This window comes from Leopardus geoffroyi, chromosome E1 (assembly GCF_018350155.1).
Source record: "Leopardus geoffroyi isolate Oge1 chromosome E1, O.geoffroyi_Oge1_pat1.0, whole genome shotgun sequence".
Taxonomy (NCBI): Eukaryota; Metazoa; Chordata; class Mammalia; order Carnivora; family Felidae; genus Leopardus; species Leopardus geoffroyi.
In genome coordinates this window covers 38,208,723-38,227,614 of record NC_059330.1, presented here as the reverse complement: position 1 = coordinate 38,227,614, position 18,892 = coordinate 38,208,723, and the positions used below count along the sequence as shown (strand labels likewise).

Below are 18,892 nucleotides of genomic sequence, written 5' to 3'. Positions count from 1 at the left end.
TGGCAAACATCGTTAATTGATCGTGACAATCTTTCCTGCTAAACGCTGATGGGGCTTCAGGGTTTGTCTCGATTAGAGCACTCCTGGCTGTCACTAATTGATTGGAGATGGCTTTTGAGATGAAACCTATTTGCCATCTTTGATGGAGGCTAAGCTCCATGTTTTATGGAGAAAGGGACTTGCCCAAGGTGTTTGCAGGTAGTCACAGGACTACACAGTGGTCCCCGCTATGGAGACATCTTTGATTGTCACAGTCTGGGAGGAGTGGGCAGAGGCCGGGGATGCTGCTGAACATGTTACAATGCTCAGGACAGCCTCCACAGCCAAGAATTCTCCAGTCCAGAATGTCAATGGTGCTAATGTTGAGAAGCCCTAAACTCGAAGAACTCTACTCTCTGACTTCTAGTCCCTGGAGTCTCCTGGAAGATGAGCTTATGCGCCATTTCTGGCAGAGAAATCAGGAACTGGTTTGGAATGTTCCAGAGCAAAGGTGCTCACCCTTGTCTACAGAGTTAGATTCAGGGCTTCCCAAAAGCTCCCCTGGGGATTATTTAAGAATCCTAACGCCCAGGCCACACCACAGAACAATTATATCAGGATCTCTGGGGTGGGAACCAGACAGTAGGAATTGTTAAAGCTCCTCCAATGATTCTGTGTGCAGCAGAGGTTGAAAATAATTACCCCTTTGGACATTTGGAACTTATCTCCCTCCCTAACCCAACAGGTGACTCTCTTTAACCTCTGTGAGCCCTTGATTCCTGTCTGCAAAATGGAGAGCATCTTATCTCCTGCGGAGGGCTGGGTGAGGTCTAACGGTGTGCTGTGTGCAGAGTGTGTGGCACGGAGGTGACACATGGCGCTCAGTGCACAATGGGTGTCTCCTGCCCTGGCAGCTGTCCCCACGGTCAGTGATGGTGTGGTGCTGGGGCCTCTGCAGAGTAAATGGGCTGCTCCCCTGCTTGGGCCTTCACTCTGGACTGCCGGGACTCAGCTTACTGTCTCCTTCTCCCAGGTCAGGATGCAGGCGGAGGCTCTGGGCGGGCTGCCAAGCGGATCACGCAGGGATGGAGTCGGAGAGCCCGAGAGAGCCCCGGGCAGGCATCAGAGTCGGACAGGACCCAGCTGAGCCAAGACCCGGGTGGGGGCACCCTGGCCATTGACACACTGCCAGATAACGGGACCAGGGTGGTGGTGAGTGCTGGAGGAACGTGGAAGGGGAGGGAAGTGGCGGTGAGGGACTCCCCAGGTGCCCTGAGTAAACTTGTCAGCCCTGCAAATCACATATCCTTTGGGATTGGCCTTGGCTGTCGGCATGGAGAGAGGGATCCCAGGGGAGGGGATGAGAGCAGGGCCCAGCCTGGGACATTAAATCTTCGCATCTCAGAGCTTCATAGATCGCCCACCTCCTCGTGCACCCAGGGAGGTGAGGTGACTTGCTCAAGGATGCACAGCATGTGCACAGGCTTCCTGGCCGTGGGTTCTTGCATGGCCCGAGGCCTCCACTAAACGCTGAATGAAGGTGGCATTATTGGTCACATCTAGCTGCCCGCTCAGGCCCCTCTCCCTTCTCATTCCTGCACCATTTACAGACCCTGTAGCCCCAAAGGGTTAACGGCCAAAGAGGCTCAGGCTGCTTAGCCTCAGGGCAGGGCACTGAGTAGAGAAGACAATTAGGGAGAGAAGGAACCGTCTGCCTGGGGCAGTTCTGGGGGTGGTGCATCCGGGCTAGGAGAGTCAAGGCCCAGAGGAGGTGCTGTCCTTGCAGCATGTGGCCCTGCCCTCCAGCGGGCTTTCTGGGAGGCCTACGGGGCCTCTGTGTCTGGGGCTGAATCCGTCGTCACGTGTGCGTGTGTTTGCACCTGCGTCTGACGGTTTTTGTATATTATGTGCAATATACGGTGGGTTACCACCGTATTTCTAAGTAATTTGCTCACGCTGCCGCCTCTTGATTAATTCCCTTAGACATCGTCTGTTGACTACCTGTTGTGTAGATGAAAATTTGCCTTTTATGCACTCCCTCGACCGTCATTCTACTGCCAGTGTTTTTGTTAAATCTCTGCTCTGCTTTATATCATGATAATCGTGTAAATATTGTTCACCACTAATCCAAGCAGGGTAATGTTATTGTTGACTTTCTTGTACAGTTTTTGTTTTTCCTGGATCCTTGCCCCAACCCCCTGTTTGTTTACTTTTCTGTACTTACCATAGCTATATATTCTTATATATCTACTGGCTTCAAATGGAGTTTTTGGTGTGGTACAACCTGTCCTTTTTTTTTTTCCCCCCCAACCCCCCACCCACCAGAAACCTCTCTCCTGTTGTCCTGCTCCAACCTGGGCTGGCTGCTTGCCCACCTGCCCATCCCACGGTCATTGTGGGACCTCCCTCTCCTCCAAGGTTGGAACCCCCTTATCTGTCTCCTGTGTTGGGTGCCCTATTCTCTCAATCTTTCCTGCTTGTCCCCCTTGTTTGTTTAGCTTCCTGAGAAAGGTTACACAGGAGGGAACATTCTTTAGAAAACTCACATATCTGAAAATGCCTTTTTAAAAAAAAATATTTTTCTTTTATTTTTAGTTATTTAAATGTTTATTTATTTTTGAAAGAGACAGAGCACAATTGGGGGCAGGGCAGAGACAGAGGGAGACACAGAATCCGAAGCAGGCTCCGGGCTCTTGAGCTGTCAGCACAGAGCTTGACACAGGGCTGGAACCCACGAACCGTGAGATCACGACCTGAGCTGAAGTCAGACATTTAACCGGCTGAGCCACCCGGGCGCCCCCAAAATGCCTTTATTCTATCCTTACACTTGATTGATGGTCTGGCTGAATATAGAATTCTAGATTAAAAATAATTTTCCTTCAGAGGTTTGCAGGCATCTTCTGGCTTCCAGTGTCACTGTTGAGAGGTTTGATGTCCTTCTTACTCTTGGTGTTTATATGTGCTCCCTCCCCGCTCTGGAAGCTCTTGGGGTGTAACCCCCACATTCTGAAAGTGCAGTGATGTGCTCTGACTCTGGGACTTACACCCACCAGTTCTGGAAAGTCCTCCTGTTTTGTTTCTTTGACAATCTTCTCTCTGCCTATTTCCTTCTTTCTGTAGGTCTCCTTGGTTCAACGTTCATCTCAGGGATCGATCACTGAATTTCTCTTTTCTGTTGTATATTTGCAGGGTTTGCTTGTTGGTTTTGGTCCATTTTCTGGGAGACTTTTCCCAACTTTATTTTCTGAATGTTACTGATTCTTTTTTCTATGCTCATATTTTTAATTTCTAAGAGCTCTTTATTATTTTCCGATTATTTCTTTCCTTAGGAAAAAAAAAAGGCATTCTGTTCTTGTGTCATGGATGTAAGATCTTTTCTGTCTTAGGATAGTTTAAAATTTTAATATTTTTTTTTCCTGCTCTGTCCGTCCTTCCTTCCTTCCTTCCTTCCTTCCTTCCTTCCTTCCTTCCTTTCTCCCCCTTTCCTTCCTTCCTTCCCCCTTTCCTTCCCTCCTTCCTCCTTTCCTTCCTTCCTCCCTCCCTTCTTTCTTTCCTTCCTTCCTTCTTTCCTTCCCCTTTCTTTCCCTCCTTCCTCCTTTCCTTCCTCCTTCCTTCCTTCCTTCCCTCCTCCTTTCCTTTCCTCCTTCCTTCCTTCCCCCTTCCTTCCCTCCTTCCCCCTTTCTTTTCCTTCCTTCCTTCCTTCCTTCCTTCCTTCCTTCCTTCCTTCTTTCCCTCCTTCCTTCCTTCCTTCCCTCTTTCCTCCTTTCTTTTCCTCCTTCCTTCCCCTTTCCTTTCCTCCTTCCCCCTTCCTTCCTTCCTTCCTTCCTTCCTTCCTTCCTTCCTTCCCCTTTCCTTCCCTCCTTCCTCCTTTCCTCCTTCCTTCCTTCCTTCCTTCCTTCCCCCTTCCTTCCCTCCTTCCTCCTTTCTTTCCCTTCCTCCTTCCTTCCTTCCTTCCTTCCCTCCTTCCTCCTTTCCTTTCCTCCTTCCTTTCTTCCCCCTTTCTTCCCTCCTTTCTTTCCCTTCCTTCCTTCCTTCCTTCCTTCCTTCCTTCCTTCCCTCCTTCCTCCTTTCCTTTCCTCCTTCCTTCCTTCCCCCTTCCTTCCCTCCTTCCTCCTTTCTTTCCCTTCTTCCTTCCTTCCTTCCTTCCTTCCTCCCTCCCTCCCTCCCTTCCTTCCTTCCCTCCTGTCTTTTGACTTTGTTTTTCTGTCTTGCTTTCTAGTGGGGGAGTTGAATGCAGGGACAGTTTACCCAGGAGTGGGCAGGGTGAAGAAAACAGCAGGGGATGGTAAAGTGTCTTAGGAACAGCAGCAGGAGCCGTTAAGACGTCTACACTTGTGCTGGCAGGGAGGGTGGTTACCCAAACCAGCAAGAGCTGTGACTGTCTTTGCAAGAGGGTCTGCTTCCAAGAGCTGTGGCAGTGGGGACTGAAGAGGGACCAGAGCCAACTTGCAGCCTGGTAGGAAGGGAGCAGAGTCATAAATGCCCTAAACTCTCCCTCCTTCTGCATTATTGTTTCTGTGACTTAGTTTTCCTTTTACTTCAGGCTCCCGTAAGGCTTGGCACGATTACTGATCCTGTCTTTATTTATAATTTTGATATTTTGTTCACCATGGATTAAAAAAAAATTTTTTTTTAATGTTTATATTTGAGAGACAGAGAGACAGTGTGTAGTGAGGGGAGGGGCAGAGTGAGAGAGACGGAGACAGAATCGGAAGCAGGCTCCAGGCTCCGAGCTGTCAGCACAGAGCCGAACATGGGGCTCGAACTCACGAACCGCGAGATTATGGCCTGAGCTGAAGTCGGACGCTCAACCGACCGAGCCATGCAGTTGCCCCGATCGTGGATTTTTTGGAACTCATTTCTATTTTAAAATACTGCTTTAAAATATCCTCTCCATTGGGGCACCTGGGTGGCTCCGTCGGTTAATCATCCGACTCTTGGTTTCGGCTCAGGTCGTGATCTCATGGTTTGTGGGATCAAGCCCTGCATCAGGCTCTGAGCTGATGGCACAGAGCCTGCTTGGGATGCTGTCTCTCCCTCTCTCTCTGCAGCCTACCCTGCTCACACACCTGCATGTGCTCTCTCTCTCTCTCTCAACATAAATAAATAAACTTAAAAATATGTATATTTAAAATTCCCTCTCTCTTGACGACTGGGTTTGTTAGTGCCAACTTAAGCGTTATACCTGAGGTCAGGGCCTCACCGCCTCACCTAATCTTTGAGGTGGAACCTGGTAGAACCTCAGAGAACGAAGCCCCAACTCACTTCCCATTGTGCCTTGTCTTCTCCATCCTCTAGAACCTAGGAGCCATGGTGGGGTGATGGGGTGGAAGGCCAAGGCAGGAGAGGTGTAAGGGGTCCCGGACACCCTTCCCCACCCCCCCACCCCCACCCCAGCTTTGCTGGGCCATTAGTTAAAGAACTGATACTTGCTCTTGGCCAGACACCATGGTCAAAGGGCCATGTCCCAGTCCATGCAGAGAGGCCCTTGCAGAAGAGAGCCACAAAGAGGCAGACTTCTGGAAGCAATCGTCTGTGGGGATTCAGAAAGGGCAGTGGGGATCATTAAGAGCCGGTATGGATTCAATAACCCCAGAACTTAAAAAACAACACAAATTCTCGGGCTCCACCCTGGACTGGTTCAGAAATGTTGGAGATGGAGACTGGGAATTTGTTCCTTTAAAAGTTCCCATGTGATCCTGATGGTCATCTAGATGTGGGGACTTCTGATCTGTAATATTTCAAGCCAGTTTTGAAAGCGGTTACTAGAACGACCACCAGAACCTGAAGCTTTCCCAGGTACCACGTGGCTATACTTGACTACATGGCCTCCCCCATCCCGGGAGCGTTGTGGCCCCCTCGACAGCCACACATCTAGAGACCTTGGGAAGGAGCAAGGTCCCCCCGGCAGGAAACCCCTTTGACTGCCCCGGGGGGCTGTGCCCAGCTCTGCTGGCAAGACGGGAGGATCAGACTTCTACCTTAGCTGGGAGTGGGTTCAGATGTCAGACTGGGACCCGGAAGCCTGCCTTGGCAGGCTGAGTGATTGTCGGCTTCACGCCAGATGAAACTACCAGGATAAATATAAATCCTGGCACTTTCGTTTAAAATAAGGTGGGAGAGATGTGGCTTAGCGGCACTTCATGAGGAAAAGTTGTGGGGCTCCTCACTGCTTGTGGGCTGGGGATGAGTCAGGAGTGTTAAGTAGCTGCCAAGGGTGGAGGTGGGAAAGCTGGCTGTGTTCACGGAAACCCACAGAAATCCGGGCACCAGTGCTGGGGCTCTGGAGGTCCTACGGAGGTATTTCCTGACCTGACCATAAAGCTGGAGGGCTTGTGCCCCCTGTGAGATGGCTATCTAGAAACCAGGGGACTCCAGAATGGTTGAAGAAGCCCGTGGGCATGTAGCCTGGTCTAGAGAAGGCTCTGACTCTGGCTGTGTTCTAACAGCTGCAGGGCTGTGACTGCTGCAGAGGGAATAGACTATTTTTCTCCATAGAACTTGTCACTTCCTGCACCGAATTATCTATTTATTTGTTTATATTGCCCGTCCTCTGCCTGGAATGGAAGCACCACGAGACCCGAGACTTTGAGGACCAGGCTGTCAGTGCCTGGCACACAGGAGGAGCTCCTCCTTTGGAGGAACAGAGGAAGTAGGGATTTCTCCATCCCCAGAGACCTCGGAAGACGGGACTGTAGAAGAGAAGAGGTTGCGTTGGGGTCTGTCCTTGGACTCAGTGCCTCCAAGGACTCCAACTCTACTGGTTCTAGGATTCGCACACACGTGAGAGAACAGCAGTGCTTACACACACCAGAACATGTGTGCATACAGCCGCCACCCAACTGGGCTTCAGGGCGGCCTCCACTCCATTCCCAACTCTGCCCAGAACCCACTAGGCCTTGCGCCGGGCGGTGTTTGATGGGGGACACTGAGGACCACCCCTTTCAGCACAGCCAGGCCTCAAGGCCCTCCCCCCATCCCTGTCCAGGCTCTGTGCCCACCCTGCCCTGGACAGTGGGGCAGCCTCAGCCACTCAGGGGCCCAGCAGAGGGCCCCAGAGACACCCGCTTCTCCCGAGTCTCTGCTCAGTGGCCCTGAGAGCTGGGGTCTGCTTGGCTGGAGGAGACCCGATCTAGACAATGGCTTGGTGGCAAAGGGCTGGGCGAGAGGGGAGTGGTAGGAAGAAGATATTTCAGCTAATTTGGCTTGGTCTGTTTTAAAAGGGTTTTTTTTTTTTTTTTTTTTCCAACGTTTATTTATTTTTGGGACACAGAGAGACAGAGCATGAACAGGGGAGGGGCAGAGAGAGAGGGAGACACAGAATCGGAAACAGGCTCCAGGCTCTGAGCCATCAGCCCAGAGCCCGACACGGGGCTCGAACTCACAGACCGCGAGATCGTGACCTGGCTGAAGTCGGACGCTTAACCGACTGCGCCACCCAGGCGCCCCTAAAAGGGTTTCTTGAGCCTCAACAGGAAAGCATTTTGCTACTTCTCTATATCACAGCCTGCTTCATGCCTCTGCTCTGGGGCCATATCAAGGGGCCAAGGGCCTGGCAGGTGGGTTTTCATTCCCTTTGCTGCCCCACACACCCACCCCAGAGGCCTCTCATCTTCCTTCGTTGTTCCTCAGTACACCCTCCTGGCCGTGGGCTTCCTTTCTTGCTCGGGCCTTCTGCCCAGCCCCCATCCCAGACCTTCCTTGACCAGTCTCTCTGACCGTCTTCCTGTCTTGCCCCCTCCGGCCCAACCCCTTCTCCCCCGATCCCTGCCCAGACCTCTAACCAGCCCTGCTACCCAGCCCCTCTGCCCAGCCTCCCTGATGGGCGTCCTCTGCTCAATCCCTTCTGCCCAACATCCCCGGCCTGGCCACCTCACACAGTGCTCCTTCCAACTCAGACCGTCTCTCTTTGGGGCCTTGAGGCCTCCAGCCAGCCCTCCCAGGGCGAGCTGGCAGCCCCAAGGGCCCCGACCAGAGCCCTCTCCTTAGATTTTCTTCTCACGCCCACACTACCACCACGTCCCAGTGGAAATAGGACTCTTTTCTGAACCAGGTTTCCACAGATTTTCCACCAAAGACCAATTCTGAGGCCCTGGAACCCTGGGAACTGTTTTTGGAGGGGGTAGGGTGGGGGTTGGGGGAGCCATACTGCTAAGTCAGAGACCCTGGCCTGTGGCACAGTTTATTCTGAGAGGCTGGAAAGGGGAGGCCTTGGACAAAATTCCTTTTCCAGCCTGGGGATTTCCAGTCATAGTGCAAGGTTTTCTCGGTTCTGTGTTTCAGATCTCGGCCAGAGTTTGGGAGGAACCAAGCTTGAGAACATTCAGATTTTGGAGGTTGCCCCGTAACTGAATAGTTCTCTCTGTGATAGGAAGAGCTCCGTCCCCTCGCTCCAGGCTTCCCTCTGGCCCGGCTTCCCTAAGTTCCTCTCCTCTCTGGCCCAAGTAAAACTTCCCTGCTCTTTCCCCACCGTGGTGGGCCTAGGAATGCTGAGGGACCCTGCAGCCAGGCAGGCACCATGTGGTCTGAGACAGCGGACAGCAAGAGGGACAAACGAGTGCAATACATGCCTGGTTTTTGCAACCTCTCAAAGGACAGAGTGTCCAGAAGGAGACTTCTAGAAGGCCTCCTCCCCAGATCGAAGGGCCTGGAGGAGATGGCACAGACAGACTCATAGCACAGACGCCTGAAGAAAAGCAGTGCTCACGGAAGGACCACACTCACACTATGGTGGGCCAGGGGAGGGGATGAGGTGAGGAGGCCAGTACTGGGAGAATTCTGAGAGTAGTGTGTGAGGTGGGTGGAGGGAGGGGAAGGTCATGAAGAGAGAAGATAAGAGATTTTATAGGATAGGGGCACCTGGGTGGCTCAGTCGGTTCAGCGTCCGACTTTGGCTCAGGTCATGATCTCGTGGTTTATGAATTCAAGCCCCGCGCTGGGCTCTGTGCTGACAGCTCGGAGCCTGGAGCCTGCTTCCGATTCTGTGTCTCCCTCTCTCTCTGCCCCTCCCCTGCTCATGCTCTCTCTCTCAAAAAAAAAAAAAAAAAAAAAAAAAGCATTAAAAAAAAAAGAGATTTTGTAGGAAGAAGGGGTGTTTGGGAGGGGGTGTGTGGAGCCCAGACGTCTCATCTCCAGCACTGTGGAAGCGGTCCAGCAGTCCCGGCCCCCAGTCGTGTACCAGCTGCCTGACCCTGGGCTGGATGCTTACCCCCTCAGTTAATGAACCCGGCATTGGGAGCCCCTGCAAACCCCTACTAGTTTCAAATTTCCCAAATGGGGTAGTAGATACTGATCTTATTAGGGTGAGATTTAAAGCAACATTTAGAGCAAAATGCGAGGCACATGATGAATTCTCTGATCCTGTCATCTCCCCACCCACCTGCTTCCGGGCTCAGTACGGGTGCCAAGGACGAATCCTGGTTGCTCAGACCCAGGACGTCCATCTCCCACAAAGATTAGTCTTGTTGACCCTTTTCCTTTCCCTTAGGTAGATTTTTTGATTGGTTGGTTGGTTGGTTGGTTGGTTTCTTTCCTTCTTGTTGAGGTGAGATTTACATAGCATGAAATTAACCACTTTTAAGAGAAATGCATTTAATACATTCACAATGTTGTGCAATCATTATCTACTTCCTGAACATTTTCATCACCCCAAAAGGAGATACTGTACCATTTAAACCCTGTCCCTTCATTCCCTCACAACCACCAACCTGTGTTCTGTTTCTATAGATTTACCTACTCTGGATGTTTCACATATAAATAAGATCATATGATGTATGACCTTTTGTGTCTGGTGTCCTTCACCTAGCATGATGTTTTCACGTCTACATCTACTTTATGGCTGAATAATATTCCATTGTCCAGATAGACCATAATTTGTTTATTCATTCATTTGTTGATAGACACTTGGGCTGTTTCTGCCTTTTGGCTGTTGTGAATAGTACTGCTGTGAACATGTGGCCATGTATTTCTTTGAGGACCTGTTTTCAACTATTTGGGCCATGTACCTAGGAGCGGAATTGCTGGTCAAATGGTAATTCTATGTTTAACGTTTTTTTTTTTTTTTTTGAGGAATCTCCAAATTGGTTTCCATAGTAGCTGAGCCATTTTACATTCCCACCAGCAATGTATGAGGGTTTCAAATCCTCCACACCCTTGCTAACACTTGTTATTTTCTTTCTTTCTTTCTTTCTTTCTTTCTTTTTTTTAAATTATAATATCCTAGGGGGTGTAAGAGGTGGTATCTCATCGTGGCTTTGCTTTGTGTTTCCTGAATGACTAATGATGTTAAGCATCTTTTCACGCGCTTGTTGTCCATTTGTGTATCTTCTTCGGAAAAAATGTCTCCTTTGCCACTTTGCTCATTTAAAAAAATTATTCTCTTTTTAACAAGTTTATTTATTTATTTTGAGAGAGAGCGCATTTGTGTGCACGTGTGTGCACAGGCACAAGCGGGAGAAGGGCAGAGAGAGGGAGAGAGAATCCCAAGCAGGCTCCATGCTGTCAGCGCATAGCCCGACTCGGGGCTTGAACTCGTGAACCGTAAGATCGTGACCTGAGCTGAAACCAAAAGCCAGCCCCTTGACCGACTGAGCCACCCAGGTGCCCCTGCTTTGCCCGTTTTTTAATTGGGTTGTGTTTTTGTCTTGGGCAAATTTCTTAACCTCACTTCATTGTCAAATGAGGATGCTATTGTCTAAATGTAATTGCAAAGGTGTTCTACAGGAATCTACATTCAGGGCCTGGCACAGGGGCAGGAATGATAAACATTAGCTGACTCTGAATTAGGCCCTGGTCTAGGTGACCAGTCATCTTGGTTTTCCCAGAATGGTCTTGGTTTTAGCAATGAACTTTCAACATCCTGGGAGATCCCAGTCACCAGGTGAACTAGGATGGCTGGTCAACCTACTGTGGTCCCAGGGACAGTACGTACTAGTTATCCTTGCCATATCATCGCTCTACACCTCAGTTTTCTCATCTATTAAAAAAAATGTTTTTTAATGTTTATTTATTTTTGAGAGAGAGAGAAGCAGAACATGAGTGGGGAGGGGCAGGGAGAGAGGGAGACACAGCATCTGAAGCAGGCTCCAGGCTCTGAGCTGTCAGCACAGCGCCCGACGTGGGTCTCAAACTCATGAGACGCTTAACCGACTCAACCACCCAGGCACGCCCTCAGTTTCCTCATCTATAAGATGGGACTGAGAATGGGTCATGGAATTGTTATAAAAATTGGGTGAGTTAATTTCTTGAGAAGGTTAACCAGAAAGGTAGGGGGGGTGGAAAAGGTAGTGCTTTCCCCCCAGATCTTACCTGGAACTACAAAACCAGTAGGCTAGCAACGAAAGAGGATTTCCTGGCCTTGAAACTTCAGGTGCTATGCCTCGTATCCTCACTACTCAAAGTATGGTGGGGGACCAGTAGCGTCGGCAGCACTTGGGAGCCTAGGGGTGCCAAGCTGGCTCAGTTGGTGGATCATGCACTCTTGGTTTTGGGGTTATGAGTTCGAGCCCCACATTGGGTGTAGATTGCTTAAAAAAATTTAAAGAAAGAAAGAAAGAAAGAAACAAAGAAAGAAAGAGAGAGAAAGAAACGCAGGAACTTAGATCCTATGGAATCAGAATTTGATTCTCGGGTGATTTGTATGCACATCAAGGTTTGAGAAGCACTGCTTTGTGCCAAACGCTTTCAAGCAGGGGAAACAATCCTGGATGTGGAAAGTACATCAATAAATTCGTCACAGGAGGGGCACCTGGGTGATTCAGTCGGTTAAGTGTCCAGACTTCAGTTCAGGTCATGATCTCGCAGTTTGTGAGTTGGAGCCCCACGTCAGGCTCTGCGCTGACCGTGAGGAGCCTGCTTGGGATTTTTTCTCTCCATCTCTCTCTGCCCCTCCTTGTGCTCTCTCTCTCTCTCTCTCTCTCTCAAAATAAATAAATAAACATTAAAAAAAGAAATTAATCACAGGAGTATTTATGAGAGCGTAAGAATTAGAAGCTACCAAAATGCCCAACGATAGAGAAATAGTTAGGAAAATTGTGGGTTTTCTTCTGAGTAGATGGCCAGGAAGCTGTTATAAATGATAGTTAAAAGATCACGTTCAACATCAAAAACTGCTCTAGGTATTCATGAAAACTGGTGGAAGCAGGCCACACAAATGGATGATCAGCAGGATTATAACCGTGTGAAATTATATACACATAGAAAAGACGAGAAGGAGATACACCAGCATGGGACAGATGAAGGATGGGGGAGTCTGTTTTTGCTTTTGTTTTTCCTTGTCCTAATTCTGTGTGGTTGTATGATATATATTTATGCCGTCAAAATCTTGGGTTGGCTGATACTCCTCCCACAGCCCACATGTTGAGTCAGAGCCAGGATAAGATGATTCTTCCATTTCCAAGAAGCGTTGGGGGCATTAAGAAATGCTTTGTCTAGAAAGCTGGTCCGTACCCTCTTTCTGAGTCTGGTCCAACCCCCCGACTTCCAGGGCCTCCCTAGGTCAGCCTCATCCATCCTGACACCTCTTTACAGTAGGCCCTCAGTACTGATGCCAGTGCCCTTTTGTCCGGCCTGGGTCCCTCCCTTTCCAGGGCTTTCTGTGCTTCTGTGGTGACAAGTGTTCTGTGCGGGTTTATTTCAACCTGAGGCTCGAATACCTCCAGAGGGCAAATAGAGGTTATTATGTGGATACACGAGGCAAGGGAAAATAAGAATAACAGGTGATGTTATAGGAGCCCTTCCTGAGTGCAGACCTCATTCTATGGCCTTACGTTTAATTCACCCACCTACCGCCCAGGAGGCAAATGTTTCTAATACTGTCTTGGAACAGAGAGGTGACGAGCTTGCCCAACGTTGCAGAGCTCATGAGTGACAGAGCCAGGACAAGAACCCAGGTCTTTCTGCCTTTGGAGTCCAAGGATTTAACTACTATCTCATTGTGGAAAATGAGTGGCATATTGGTCCAGACAGGGGGTGCTTCGAGACCAGTGATTTTCAGCTTTATCGTGCAAAAGAATCCCCTGATAAGCTTGTTCAAATTAGGATTTTGACCCAGCAGGTTTGGGGTTGGGGCCTAGGATTCTGCATTTCCAATGTGCTCCCAGGTAATGCAAATGCTGCTGGTCCGTGGGGCATATTTTGAGCAGCAGGGATCTAGAAAAACATTCTAGGGTCTCATAAGGCTTCATGGAATGGGGGTGGCAGTGAACGGGATGCTCCCTCCCCCAGTAATCCCACCAGCACCTCCTGGGTTGGACCCAGCTGCCTGGAGCACCGTCCTGACAAGCCTAGCTGGCCAGGCCTCTCCGGCAGGCCCCGCAGGGTGCCCTTGGTTGCCTGCCCCAGCATTTTCACCTGCCAGTTGGCTGGCAGTTGATGGGTCGATGGTGACAGCTTAGTCGGAGTTCCTGTCCAGAAACGTCTTGAGCTCAGCCAAGGTAAATGCTGTCCCGCTGTCAGAAATGAAGTGCCTGGCGGGCTCCAGGCATGAATAATTGAGGCAGAAGAGACATTGTAACAGCGGACGTTTAGGATGGGGCTGGGGTTGGTTTTGAGGAGGCAGCCTCCACGATGAAAACCTGTCTTGGAAACGTCCCACAAAATCATCGTAATAGCTCCTACTTAGCAAGCACCTACTGTGGACCAGGCACTGGGCTAAGAGCTTCACATTGATATGTTGTGTCTAATCCTTCCAAGAAGTCTGTGAGCGCCGTTACTGACGAGGGACTGAAGCTCAGAGAGGAGAGTAACGTTCGGCACCAGCTATTATGTAGTGGAGCCAGCTTTTGAACTTGGGTCCGTCTGACTCCACAGACGCTGCACTTGATCCTAGAGCAGTGGTTTTCTTTTCTTTTCTTTTCTTTTTCTTTTCTTTTCTTTTTCCTTTTTTTTTTTCGGAGCAGTGGTTTTCAAAGTGCACCCCGTGGAACCCTAAGGGTTCGCAGAGGTGCTTCCTGCATGGACTGCCATGGAATGGAGGGTGGTGGAGAAGGAAGTCGCACAGCAGGCCGGGCTCCAGGCCCTTCTTTCCTTCCCCCAGAACGGCCGTACTTTGATGTGATTGGAAGAAAGGATTTCATGACCAAGAATGTTTGAAATCTACATCATGCCGCCTCCCAGAACGAATGTGGATTGCGGAGCGGGGCTTTTCAAGGAAACAGTTCTCTTTGGTGGACTTGCCAAGTCATCTGGCTCAGGCTATGCCCCCGACCCTCTGTGAGGTCAGGCCACCACTGTCATGGCTTCTAGCCTGCAGTCCACAGCGTCTGGAGGGCCGCCCTCAGGGGTAGTGGGACTTCCCCACAGACCGCAAGTCAGTGACAGGCCCGAACCGGGTGAACTCCTGGGGCAAGTTCACTGCCAGGCACGGTCTCTAAATCCTTTTTTGAGTGTGTATATGGATTACAGTGAAGAAGCCTGCAGTCTGACCTGTCTGAGGAGGCTGCTTAGGACCTTGCTTGTATTAATTAGGATACACATTCAGCTATTTTAATAAATGCTCAACTGATGATGGACTTGGGCACAAGAGTTTATTCTTCTCCCACATGGAATAGTGTGAGCATAAGTAAGCAGGTTTGACATAGCATCTCCATGGTGTTGGGGACCCAGCTTCCCTCTATCTTGCTGTTCTCCCCTCTGCAACTTATGTCTTCTATGTTGTGGTGCAAGATGGCTCCCCTTTCCTACTGAGGACAAGCATCCTCCTGGTCTTCCATCGGCCAGACATTGTCATGTAACCACACTTAACTGTAAGGAGGGCTCGGAAACATAGTCTTAGGTGGGTGGCCATTTGCCTAATGAAAACTGGAAGGGGGGCACCTGGGCGGCTCAGTCCGTTACACGTCCAACTCTTGATTTTGGCTCAGTCATGATCTCATGATTCGTGAGATCGAGCCCCACGTCGGGCTCTGCACTGACTGTGAGGAGCCTGCTTGGATTCTCTCTCTCTCTCTCTCTCTCTCTGCCCCATCCCCTGCTCAGATGCTCTCTCTCTCTCTCTCTCAAAACAGATAAAATGCAAACATTAAAAAACCCTGGAAGGTTCTGCTTCTAAAGGAAGAAGGAGAGAATGGTTATTGGGAAACATTTATCCAACTCTGTCACGGGTGAACTTCCTACATCAAAACTGCTGGTGCTGGTGGCAGCATGAACAGAGGCCTGCAGGAGAAAATGGGAAATGCCCCTAAGGTTGGGGAATCCCACACTGGCTTTTTCCCCTCTGTAGTCAGTCAAGAAGCCATCAGTGACTGGCTTTATAGAAGAAAAACATGGCGGCCTGTGTGTCGTCAGGGAAAATTCTCCCAGAAACTGAGTTTCTCACTTCTCTCTTCCCATTCATATTCTCACTGTCTGTGCCGGTGAAGGACGTCTGGGGTCTCTCTGGATGACCCTCTGATCACCCCATGAACAAGACCCTTCTAGTCAGTGCCCTTTGGGTTCCGAGGAGCTATTTGAACTGTGTCAGGAGAAAGGTTTATAGTGAGGGGTAGAGGCGCATCTGGGTGGCTCAGGTGGTTGAGCGTCAGACTCTTGATCTCGGCTCAGGACGTGAAATCAGGGCCTTGGGATCAAGCCCCATTGTCAGCTCTGTGCTGGGTGTGGAACTGCTTGGGATTCTCTCCCTCCCTCTCCCTCTGCCTCTCCCCTGCTTGCGCTCTGGCACGCACTCTCTCTCTCTCTCTCTCTCTCTCTCTCTCAAAAAGTAATATATATTTACCGAGGGCTAGAGACCTACCGTGGGATCCAAAGACTGGAGATAACGGACAGCCTGACCTCAGAAACCCGGAAATCAGTCAGAAACCAGGGCTGCTTTCTCTGTGTCTTCGGGCCCACCTCAGTGCTGGCCTCTCTCTCTTTTCTTTTTTAATGTTTTTCTTTATTTTTGTTGTTGAGAGAGAGGCACAGAGTGCAAGCAGGGAAGGAGCAGGAAGAGAGGGCGACACAGGATCCGAGGCAGGCTGCAGGCTCCGAGCTGTCGGCACAGAGCCCGACGCGGGGCTCGAACCCACGAACCGTGAGATCAGGACCTGAGCCGAAGTCGGACGCCCAACCGACTGAGCCACCCAGGCGCCCCAATTCTTGTCTCTTTTTTTTACTCACCCAGCATCTATTTATTGAAGCCAGATGCACATGAGGTCTTCCTTCTCCTTTCTGTGGACAAGCAGTCACGCTTAGGACACAGTCACCCACGTTCCGCACTTGCTGCCCTGACGGGCTCGCCCCTGCTCTGCTGTGTCTCAGCTGGTGGAGCCGAGGGCACCTTTTCCTTGCTCCGAGAGCGACTCCCTAGTTACTTTCACTTCCTCAGAGAAGAGCTTGAGGAGTCAGGGGACTTCCTCCTGTGGGCAGGACGTCCCGGCTATGGGATGCTTTCCACAGACTTGGAAAGTCTTCCCAGAGGAAGCAGCTGTTTCCTTCACACGTGGCTTTTGTGTCACCTGCCACTGGTGCTCAGGGAGGATGCTGTCCTTGTCACCGGACCACGCATCCTCAGCACAGCCTCCGGCCCCGTCGGCTGCGGGATCCTTGTGACTGAACGCATTGAGCAGACAGATCCCAACGCCTGCCAGGTGCCAGGTGCCAAACCCTGCACTAGGCAGGTGCTGGGGGGTGAGGAGATGAGCATGACGTGGTCCCCTAAGCTCTGTGTCCCATAAAGGACCCACGCTGGTCCTTCTGTTGTGAGAAGTTTTAACCAATGACTGAAACGTGGCCCACGGCACCTTCCCGTGGGGCAGTAACTTAAAGACCCGAGAAACAACAGACAGAGGAAAAGCCATTGTCATGGCGCGTGACTGCCCCGGTTTCAGATGGGGCCAGTGAGACGCGTCCCTAGTCACCCCACCCTCTGCCGTCTTAGCTGAGGCAGCAGAGACGTGTTAGCATCTGTTTGGGCTTTCCGACCGCAGAGCGTGGCTTCTGCCCAGGCCCCTCATGTCTGATGCTTGGAGATTTGGCAAAAGCTCTCACTGGTGAGTCCCAGGAAGGAGGTAATGGACACCAGACCCTTCTCCAAGCCTCCAAGCAGCAGCGGTTTTAAACACAGGTCTGCTCAGGTTCCTAGCTGAGCGCTGCATCTCGTTGACTCCCACCACACCGGCGGGTGTCTGGACCCCGTCTGGTGCCGCCTCGCTTCGTTGGGTAACACGATCCCATTCTGGACACCAGAATGCGTGGTGGTAGAAACAAAACAGAGGATAAGCAGGTCTTCGACGGGCTGTGCTTTGTGACCGTTCACTCGTCAGCACGTCCTCCAATAAAGCCTACACTCTTGTGCTTAACCACCGTAGCTAAAGGCAGAGCTCACCTGTGTGGGAATGGTCTCACAGGAAAGGTAGGTGTGAGGATAAGAAGCCTAAAAACCAAGTAAATCATCACAAGTGTGCAGCATATTGGGAGGGAGAAATCCAGGGTGGGGTGAGTAATGGGGGCATCAGGGAGGTGCTCTGAGCTAGTGATTGCTGACTTGAGGCCCAAAGGAAAAGGAGGGCTCAGCTCCTGAATGGAGTGGGAGAGAGATTTTGAGGCCCAGGAGGTGCCAAGGCCCTGAGGCAGACAGCACTTGGTGATTTCAGGAAGTGAAGAAGCCCAGCGGGGCTGAAGCACACAGGGTGTGAAGTACATGGGGGTGGTGGGTGGGAGCCAGACTACCATGTATCAGGAAGGGTTTGTGTTTTCGTGTCACAGAGGGCTGAACGAGCATCCCTCCAGAATATCATTGGGAACCCAGATTCCATCCAGCTCATCACTTCACCATCCTTACGTGGCTCTTGTCCTTATCCTCACAAGATGGCTGTTGAAGCTCCAGTCATCTTATCTACATTCCAGGCAGGAATAAGGAGAAGGGCAAAGGGAAGAGGGACAAGCAGTCAAATGTGAGCTGCACGAGAATCTTCACTTGTTAGCCAGCCTATAGCACGTGGTAACCCTTAACACATCCAGGGAATGAGGTGTTTTAGCTGGCTACATCGCTGCTTGCTACAGGCCCAATGTTCTGTTAGCAAAGAAGAGGAGGGAGTAGATATTGTATAGGCATGTCCAGAGTCTGCCCCACAGGGCCTTGTAGGTCATGGTAAGGAGCGTGGTCTGCATCCTGATACAGCTGGGGAGCCATAGATTATTCTAAGCAGGGCGATAACGTGGAAGGGGGAGACGACTCAGGGTTGCCCTACTTAAGCCACAGCAACACATATCTTTCGGCCTACATATCAGTTTTCTAGAACTGCTCTAACGCATTACCACAGACGTTGTGGTTTAAAGCAGCAGACATCTACTCTCTCCCGGTTTGGGATGCTGGGAGTCTGAAATCATAGTGTCAGAGAGGCCATGCTCCCTCTGAAGACTCGAGGGGACAATCCTGCCTTACCTATTCCTAGCCTGGTGGCTCCTGGCTCTCCTTCGTGTTCCTTGGCTCATCAGCTACATCACTCCAATCTCTGCCTCTGTCGTCACATGGCCTTCTTCCCCGTTTCCCTGTGTGTCTATATCCAAATCTCTCTCTCTCTCTCTTTTACAAGGACACCCACCATTGGATTTAGAGCCCACCCTAATCCAGTCTGACCTCATCATTTTTTTTAAAGTTTATTTATTTATTTTGAGAGAGAAAGAGAGCACGAGCAGGGGAGGGGCAGAGAGAGAGAGGAAGAGAGAGAATCCCAAGCAGGCTCTGCACTGTCAGCGTGGAGCCCGGTGTGGGGCTCGAACCCACGAACCATGACCTGAGCCAAAACCAAGAGTCAGACATTCAACCGATTGAGCCACTCTGGCACCCCCCAGTCTGATCTCATCTTAACTTGATTATGTTTGCAACGATTCTACTTCCAAATAAGGTCTTACTCATAGGTACTAGGGGTTGGGACTTGAATATACCTTTTTTGTAGGACACAATCCTGGAGGGCATGCAAAGGGACTAATGTGC

The 18,892-nt window shown here is 50.6% G+C and overlaps 1 protein-coding gene across 3 annotated transcripts in view; it reads left to right on the top strand.

Annotated features, from left to right (window-relative positions):
- PLXDC1 (plexin domain containing 1) overlaps nt 1-18,892 on the top strand; it is a 62,186-nt gene that overhangs the window by 7,104 nt on the left and 36,190 nt on the right. For all 3 annotated transcript variants that reach the window (XM_045488650.1, XM_045488649.1, XM_045488651.1), the window contains exon 2: nt 1,013-1,191. In XM_045488650.1, the coding sequence (XP_045344606.1) occupies nt 1,013-1,191 (179 nt within the window). The remainder of the gene's footprint in view (nt 1-1,012; nt 1,192-18,892) is intronic.